Below are 9,015 nucleotides of genomic sequence, written 5' to 3' on the forward strand. Positions count from 1 at the left end.
AGATATTTTTCAACAGGCCTCATACTAGCATCTGGAAAGGGACATTTCTTCCTCCTGTGTGACTCTCCTGTACAAGGCAGGACATTTGGCATCCCTGGCCATCCCGTCCTCATATTAAATTCCAGCAGCATATCCCAGTAATGGAGCATTTCCCAACATCCCTTAGAGGTGACACTGTCCCCCTCAACACACGCATTTTGAAAACCATTGCCTGAATCCCCCCAAAAGAACTGACTGGCTCAAGGCCATACCACCCAGTGACAAAGCCAAGGCCAAGTCAAATCTCATTCATTTATTCCAAGAACTTTTATTCTTCAACAGGGTGTGTGTCAGAAGAGCAAAAGGAACGCGGGCCTGAACTGAGGCAGTGAAGAGGGGACTCCCCGCCCGCAAAACTACTACTTCCCATGATTTCTCTCCTTTTGCCAAACTCCGGTTTCCTCCTCTAGCCCACCTAGCTCGCCGCTTCCGCAATTGCAGCACAGATCGACTTTCTGGCAATTAGTGGAAAGAGTGTAGTCGAGCGCGATCCGCGGGAGGAGAATCAGGTGCTTTTCAGGCGGGGCAGGGGAGTGAGAGTGCCGAAACCCAGAGGTCTCCGGAGCTAGCAGCCGCCTTCCGCCGGGCATTCGAGAGTGAGCTGCCGCCAGGCCCCAGCGGCAGAGTCACGGCGGAACTCGGTGGAGGTGGAGGACCGTCGACCCTCGCGGTTGATTCCTGGAGGTGTCCCGGGGCGAGGGGGGGGGGCTGTCTGGGGGCCAGGGGTCGGGGCTGGGGGCTCACAGGCCGCGGCGCAGAGGGAGCAGAGAGCAGCGCAGCCGGGCTCGAACTCGCCCTCGCCCTCCAGACACCAGAGGCCGAGGCCGCTGGGAATGGCGGGACCACCTCTCCAAAGTCCTTTGAGATCCCAGCTCTGTTCGAAGACGGGGGTGCGGGGGGTGGGACAGCGAGATTATTATTATTCCTCTGTTTTGCCTCTGCGGCCAGCGCCGGCGGGTTGTTCTGTTTGAATGAATGATCCCAGCGGCCGCGCCCAATGGGCGCCCGCGCCTGTTTAATATTCATGAGGCCCGCAGCCAATGGCCGGGCGAGGAGGCTGTTTTAAACGGCGGAGCCCGCTGGCCAATCAGGCGGCTCTCGTGGAGGCAGCTAGCGCGAGGCTGTGGAGCGTTGAGCCGCGCGTCGTGCCCTGCGCTGCCCAGACTAGCGAACAATACAGGTACGTTTTGCACCGCCCGCCGCCGCCGCCGCCGCCGCCGCCGCCGCCGCCGCCGCCGCCGCCGCCGCCGCCGCCGCCGCCGCCGCCGCCGCCGCCGCCGCCGCCGCCGCCGCCGCCGCGCCCGCACAACTTTCCGGCCCGCGCTGCCGCGAGCGCGCTCCGCCGCCGCCCCCTGCCTCTCCTCCCTGCGCCCTTCCCTCCCCCTTCGCCTCCTTTCTTGCTAGGTGCGGGAAGGAAGGAGCAATTCAGGTGTTTCAACTTTTCAGTGCTTCAAGCTGAGCTCCCCGCTGTCGGGGCTGGGCTCCCTCCGCGGAGCCACCCCCTCGGCCAACGCCCCCGGGGCAGCGGCCCAGGGACCGAGGCCCCCTGAAGCCAGAGGTTCGGGCAGCTGCGGTGGCGCGAGCCGAGGGGCGGCTGCGGGTTCGGGCGGCGCGCGTCCCGGCGCGGGGCGGCGGCCGGGGGAAGGGGGCCGGTGCTCCCCGGCCCGGGACGGACTCCGCGGGGGGCGGGCGATCGCTGCCCGCCGGGGGCTACGGCGCAGGCAAACTTCACTCTCGGGCTCGGCGGGCGCCGTGCAGACCCGCGGGCTGCACTGCTGCTTCTGCATTAACATGGCCGTCGCGGGAGCGCCCGGCGGCCCGTGGTGGGCGGGCGCGGGCCAGCCGCCCCCCGCTCCTCTCCTGCCCGCCGGGCACCGCCGCCGCCGCCGCGAACATGGCTGGCGCGGCGCTGGGCTCGGGCGAGCGGAGGACCGGCGGGCGGGTGGGCGGGGTGGGCGGCGGCGGCTCCCGGGCGGGCTCCGGGATCGGCCCCGGCGCTCGCGGCCTGCGGCCGGAGGCGTGGAGAGCCGGGGTCGCCGCCGCGGGCCCCGGCGCGGCCGAGCGTCATGGCCGCACGGGTGCCTTTGTTATCCGGAGCAGTGCGCCCCGCGCCGGCGGGGGCGGGGGGGCTCCGGCCCGCGGCCCCCGCAGCCCCGGGCTGGGCGGGGCGGGGTGGGGGCTGGCGAGCAGGCGGCGGCGGCGGCGGCGGGGCCCGGACCGCTTTGTTCGCCGCCGCCTGCGCCGGCCGCGCGCGGATCAGCCATTTTAGCGAACGGGGCTCGGAGGCACGGCTGGCGCCGCCGTCGCCGCCGCCGTTGCTCGCCCGGCTCCGCGCCCCCGGCGCGCTGCCGCCGCCGCCGCCCCCGACCCCGTGCGCCTCCCGGGGGTGGCAGCGGCGGATTTCAGGGGCACTTTCTTTCATCAGGAAGCTTTTGACAAAATGGAAGGTGAATTATGTGTGTCCCGGTGACCCAGCGCGGGGCCGAGCCCCGCTGCCCATGGCCGGCCCGGGGTTCCCCCGCGACCCGTCCCGCCGCACCCATGCCGCCGCCGCGGGGCCCTAATTCAGCCCTTCGGTCTGTCCCTGCGAAGGGGAGCGCTTTAGTTTTGCGTGATGACCTTGGGTGTGGGAAAAGGAAAAGATGGCGGGAAGCGGGGGGGGGTGGGACAGGGACGATGACACGCCACAGCTGCATTTTTATTTGGAAACTTTGTGGAGAAAGTGTTCCTGGCTGGACATGCGTTCCGCTTTACGGACGAGCAAGACTACCCCTTTTGGTCTCCCCTCCCCCTTTAGGTAACGATGAAGTGACAGATTTGAACTAGTAGTACAAGGGATATCTGCTCACTTGCCGGCTCACCCTTCTTGTAAAAGCCATTTCTATAAGCCAGAACGCTTCAAAAATAGTGAAATTTCAAATGTTCCCTCTTTGCACTTCTGCTGCTTGGATCTTGTGTTTGGCAGTGGTGACAGTATTTTTGTCTCTAACATAGTAAAACAGATGACCAGTTAGCCTTAAGTCGTTGGTTTCAAGCTTCAGCCATCCACCTGCGCCCTCTACAAATGTGTCCTCCCCGTTATGTGATTGTCGTTTTCAAAACGTGGTAGTTCTGAGTCGGAATATACCTCTAAGCCACCCAACTTGGGTTGGTTCCATTTGGACAACTTGATCTCTCTCAGAGAAGTAACTCGCAAACCAGCGCACTTCATGCTGGTCAAAAGTTAAATGACATGCGACAGTGAAACTGATTTCCTCCCCACTCTTCCTTCAGCTGCAAGTGGCATCTGGGGGGAGGAGGGTTCTTCCTAAATGGCCACCTTTGGTATATCTTGTATATATTCATTGTATTTGTTTTTCTTTCTCTCTTCCTTTCATTAGTCAAGATGGGTAAAGGTGATCCCAAGAAACCAAAGGGCAAGATGTCTGCTTATGCCTTCTTTGTGCAGACGTGCAGAGAGGAACATAAGAAGAAAAACCCCGAGGTCCCTGTCAATTTTGCAGAATTTTCCAAGAAATGCTCCGAGAGGTGGAAGGTATTTTTCTCTTGTGTCTTTCGAGCCAGTCCTAGTTGGATTTCACACTTTGTGTTTACTTACCTTCAGTGTAACCCCAGGTGGCTGTTTTCTTCCTCTTAGACTCGTCTTGCCTGTCTTTAGAACTTTGCATGTGTGCTTTTATTTTCGAAGAGTCTACCAGGGTTTAAGTCCCCTTTTGCAAGTGATTATAGCAGCTGCCACTTTAACTACAGGACAGCTGAACAGGTACGTGCTCACTGCATTGAGGACTTTAACAGGTCCTATTCTTTGCAGACAATGTCTGGGAAAGAGAAGTCTAAATTTGATGAAATGGCAAAGGCAGATAAAGTGCGCTATGATCGGGAAATGAAGGATTATGGACCAGCTAAGGGAGGCAAGAAGAAGAAGGACCCGAATGCTCCCAAGAGGCCACCGTAAGTGACTGTAGGATTCAGGATAACAGTTAAGAGCTTTCCTTCTGCTTGAAAGATTTTTTAAAAGATAACTTTACCTAAAAAATGTTGAGATACCTCTGCAAAACATTCTGTACTTTGAGCTTTAAAATGCAGGGCCAGGGAAGTCCGGAGTTACGGCTGTGCATGCGAGCTGTGCGCCTGGTTGGCTGTCGGCCTTTCCACTGGGAAGGAGGCAGACAGTCCAGTTCTGGGTGTCAGGGTCCATGGGCACGTTCTCTCCCCTCTTCCCAGGAACTGAGGAAGCACCATATATTTCTGAAGCGTCTTAAGCATTCTGGTACCTACAACTTTGTAACATTGCGCATGGCATCACACATTTCTTCACGTGGCAGGAGTCATAGTGGTAGGAACACGGGATTTCGACTTCACACGGGATTTCGACTTCAGCTCCCATTTTGGTGGGTTCTCATCTAACGTATACCATTCTCCCCTCCAAGGTCTGGATTTTTCCTGTTCTGTTCTGAATTCCGCCCCAAGATCAAATCTACAAACCCTGGCATCTCTATTGGAGATGTGGCAAAGAAGCTGGGCGAGATGTGGAATAACTTAAGTGACAGCGAGAAGCAGCCGTACATCAACAAGGCAGCAAAGCTGAAGGAGAAATACGAGAAGGTGAGAGGGGAATCAGTGTGCCCTGCGCGGGCTGGGGCCCCTGGGAGCCTGGATGGGGTGAGCAGTCAGCTGCCCTGGCTGTGGCTGGGCCGGGGGTGGCAGGCTGCAGGAACAGTCTCCACTCCACATCAGCCTGGTGTGCTGGTGGTCTGGCTTCCGACCGATGTTTGTATCTGGGGCAGCTTTTCAGGCAGGCCTCGAACTTGGATCATGTGGGATGCCCCGGGCAGAGGGTCCGATAGTGCTATTCACGGGACTTCGAGAGCCCTTGAACGCCCATTCACTCTGCAGTTGCAATGGCTGAGAACCCAACTTGAATCTGGAAACAAATACTGGAAAGAGCAGCCCTGTCTTCCTCGTTTTCTTATTCTGGGGCCGGGACGGCTTTGCTTCTACCCTTGGCTCATTTGGAATGCGTCCCTGTTCCTTCCAGGATGTCGCAGACTATAAGTCTAAAGGGAAGTTTGATGGCGCCAAGGGCCCTGCTAAAGTTGCCCGGAAAAAGGTGGAAGAGGAAGATGAAGAGGACGAGGACGAGGACGAGGACGAGGAGGAGGAGGAGGAGGATGAATAAAAGGAACTGTTGGCCTGTCTCCTTGTGAATTACCTTAGCGTAGTGGGCGCAGGGATGGCCGCAAGCTCTCGCCTGGGGTGTGCCTGTTGCCTCCATTAGGTTGAATTACCCAGTTGGATCATGATTCTATCGTAGTCTCTCAGAGTGCTCTAGCAATTGTCAGTGGTTTACGTGAAGTGGCCATGGGTGTCTGGAGCACCCGGAAACTGTATCAAAGTTGTACATATTTCCAAACATTTTTAAAATGAAAAGGCTCTCGTGTTCTCCTCACTCTGTGCACTTTGCTGTTGGTGTGACAAGGCATTTAAAGATGTTTCTGGCATTTTCTTTCTTTTTTTAATTTGTGAGGTGGTGTGTTAACTCTATGGTCATTGGCTAGGAATCCCGAGTTCTCAACTGTACATATCTATAGTTTGTAAAAAGAACAAAGCAACCGAGACACACTCTTAACGCTCCTTGCTTGGCGTGGAGGCTGTAGGAGCGATGCCTTCCGGAGAGGCCATAGCTCAGGGCGTGCACTGTGGGGCTGGACCTGTGGACACTGCAGTGGGCATCCATTTAGCTTCAGGTTGTCTTGTTTCTGTATATAGAGACATAGCATCCCGCTGCCATTCTTAGCTGTGGAAAAGGGGGGGGTCAGCTGGCATGAGAAGTGTTTTGGATCCTTTTTAGTTGAAGTGCAGTAGTTTTAAACTGTTTGTTTTTTAAACAAACCATAGAACTCTTCATTGTCAGCAAAGCCAAGAGCCACTGCATTGATGAAAGTTCAAGAACGTTCTGTACTAAACACGATCTGCAATGTTCTGTTATTTTTTTTTTGTATGTTTAGAGTGCTGAAATGTTTTTGAAGTTAAATAAACAGTATTACATTTCTAAAATCGTGCTCTATGATAGTCTAAATGTCTGACTCACAGCAGTCCTAGCAGGAGGACAACCTACCCCATGGTATCTGGTGATTAGCCTGGTGAATCTGGTAAATGACTGACCTACTGTGGCCAGCCTCCTGAGGATGGAGATTGGAAGAGGGCTACTTGAAGCTGCTGCATGATTTTGTTTGTGTCTGAGAGGCATTAAGATGCACATATGTACAACGGAATATTACTCAGAGGGTGTGGAGAAAAGGGAACACTCTTGCACTGCTGGTGGGAATGTGAATTGGTTCAGCCACTATGGAGAACAGTATGGAGGTTCCTTAAACAACTAAAAATAGAACTATCATATGACCCAGCAATCCCACTACTGGGCATATACCCTGAGAAAACCAGAATTTAAAATGAGTCATGTACCACAATGTTCACTGCAGCTCTATTTACAATAGCCAGGACATGGAAGCAAGCTAAGTGTCCATCGACAGATGAATGGATAAAGAAGATGTGGCACTTATATACAATGGAATATTACTCAGCCATAAAAAGAAACGAAATCGAGCTATTTGTAATGAGGTGGATAGACCTAGAGTCTGTCATACAGAGCGAAGTAAGTCAGAAAGAGACAGACAAATACTGTATGCTAACACATATATATGGAATTCAAGAAAAAAAAATGTCATGAAGAACCTAGGGGTAAGACAGGAATAAAGACAGACCTACTAGAGAACGGACTTTAGGATATGGGGAGGGGGAAGGGTAAACTGACAAAGCGAGAGAGACGCATGGACGTGTATACACTACCAAACGTAAGCCGCATAGCACAGGGAGATCAGTTTGGTGCTTTGTGACCACCTAGAGGGGTGGGATAGGGAAGGTGGGAGGGAGGGAGACGCAAGAGGGAAGAGATGGGAACATATGTATATGTATAACTGTTTCACTTTGTTACAAAGCAGAAACTAACAACATTGTAAAGCAATTATACCCCAATAAAGATGTTAAAAAAAAACTGTTGAATATAGGCGCCAAGGTCATGGCACAAGCAAGATTTAGCACCTTTCAGAAGTTCCGAAAGGTGGGTGGTTAGGATTAAGGCTGACTACTGTGTAGGGTGTTTTTGCTTTTGCGTTTGGTCTCCCACTCTACCCTCCACGTTGTGGGTGTGAAATTCATTGGTAAACAGCAAAAAAAAAAAACCTTTTGGGCTTTATTTTTCCTTTCACCCCTTGCGGCTACCCCCCAGAACTCATACAATAACATTATTTGTTCTGCTCAACCATCAAGGTGGTCTTGAGCTGTAGCAACCTCTCCTGGACCCCAGTGAGGGGTGTGTGGAGGAGGGAGCAGTGTCCTTTTTTTCCCCTGACTTCAAGAAACCAAACACTCCAAGGAAGATGGCTGGGCTCCTGTTGCAGTTTCCATCATGGGGTACCTGCAGGGCAGGCTGATGGAATCAACTGCTTCCAAGGACTAAATGCATCAGAAGAGCCGTCTACCAGTGGTTTGACCTCTGGCAGGTAGATTGTTAAAATGTTAAATTGTTCAGCTGGAAGGGCCTTTTGTAAGTTTCCGCGGTTATTAACTGTTGGAAGATGAAGCGTTTTGTCTCAAGTTGGGCTGAGGGGTGAAGGCCATAGTGGCAGATGGTGATCTTAAATATTTTGAGCCCTGTTGTGTACGTGCATTGTAACCGTTGGCCGCAACGAAGTAGCTGAGTGTTGGTATTGCCCAGCGTTAGTCCGCGGATGTGTGTGTTGGAGAAGGAAGCGCTCGGGTGTTTAATGACACTGAGGAGAAAGCAGTTTATTTAAAATTCGCTATTTAGAAGCTTGCATGTCTGCAGGCAGCATCTTCCACGTGCTGCCAGGGACGTGGTCATTGGTCAGTGGCCCGATCTCTAATCTGTATTCATAGTCATTCCTTCTCACATCACAACTGTTTGTCCTGAATGTGTTTTTCTAGTTCTAGAAAATGACCACTAATTAAAAAACCCTTGGTCCTAAGGTTTGCCCAGAGGTACCTGTCCAAGATCACCCCTCTGTGCCTCAGCTTTCCCTCCAGCCATTGTTTGGCATTGTTGTGTAAAGCCTCTGCCACCTGGCACACAACCGACCAGCCGAAGACGTGGGAGCTGTGACCAACCTTGTCAAATACGGGAGAGAAGCCCAACTGGTAGTCACGAAGGACAGATTTCTCGCTAAGAGGTGCCCCTCTATCTGGTGGAAACTAGGCAAGTCAACTATGGAAGGGAAAGACTCAAAAGGGGTGACTTTCTTTTGTGCTCCTACAGTGGTTAAACCTAAGTGGGGGACCTGTTAAGTGGTCTTTGATTAAGTAGACATTTCTAAAGAGACTCAGGGCAGCTTGGTCCATTAGCTGCTTGCAGCAAGAGGACTACTGTAAGATTTTCACCCATTACCATGGCTCCTCTTGATGGAATGATGCCTCGTAGCTTCTCTGTGATGCTACAAGTGGCATGGTGTCACCACCTAAGGCCTCAGCTTAGCCTGATTTCTGGGCCCAGGTATGTGTCCCTACAGTGCCAACCTGTTGTTATTTTTTAATCAAAAGGACAGTATCTGCTTTCTCTATCTTCTAACACCCTCACCCCGTTCTCGAATGATGTTTTATCCTTGAAAGAACAAGGCTGTGATGTAGCAACTATTGTCTGCGTCTCCTGTGTGTCTGTTCTTGTTACAAATGTATTTGGGGACGTTGAAGGCATTCATTTTCTGTAATAAAGTTTCTTAATCAGTCTTCACCAGAAGTAATCAGTGGGCTGTCTGCAATCTGTTTGAGATACTGAGCCTCTGTATTTTGGGTTGATTATAATTAAGGTTTGAAAAGTACAAGCTTCGCTGTAACTATAGATCTAAACTAACGTTTAATGGAAAGATGCCATCAAAAAGAGCAAATGTTAAGGACTCCAAA

The 9,015-nt window shown here is 53.0% G+C and overlaps 1 protein-coding gene across 1 annotated transcript; it reads left to right on the plus strand.

Moving 5' to 3' along the window:
• The first annotated feature begins 1,105 nt into the window (after positions 1-1,105).
• On the plus strand, positions 1,106-6,096 carry HMGB3 (high mobility group box 3). Its single transcript, XM_032620962.1, has 5 exons — positions 1,106-1,219; positions 3,420-3,574; positions 3,851-3,990; positions 4,470-4,644; positions 5,078-6,096. Exons 2-5 carry the CDS (start codon positions 3,425-3,427, stop codon positions 5,216-5,218), a joined length of 606 nt encoding a protein of 201 aa, XP_032476853.1. The 5' UTR covers positions 1,106-1,219; positions 3,420-3,424; the 3' UTR covers positions 5,219-6,096.
• The last annotated feature ends 2,919 nt before the right edge of the window (positions 6,097-9,015 follow it).

This window comes from Phocoena sinus, chromosome X, assembly GCF_008692025.1.
Source record: "Phocoena sinus isolate mPhoSin1 chromosome X, mPhoSin1.pri, whole genome shotgun sequence".
In the NCBI taxonomy this organism is placed as follows: domain Eukaryota; kingdom Metazoa; phylum Chordata; class Mammalia; order Artiodactyla; family Phocoenidae; genus Phocoena; species Phocoena sinus.

Bases quoted from the DNA above. Each gene is read 5' to 3' on its own strand.
- HMGB3 (XM_032620962.1), top strand. From the start codon at position 3,425: ATGGGTAAAGGTGATCCCAAGAAACCAAAGGGCAAGATGTCTGCTTAT. The intron at 3,575-3,850 runs GTATTTTTCTCT...TATTCTTTGCAG, and splicing joins AATGCTCCGAGAGGTGGAAG to ACAATGTCTGGGAAAGAGAA. The intron at 3,991-4,469 runs GTAAGTGACTGT...CTCCCCTCCAAG, and splicing joins AATGCTCCCAAGAGGCCACC to GTCTGGATTTTTCCTGTTCT.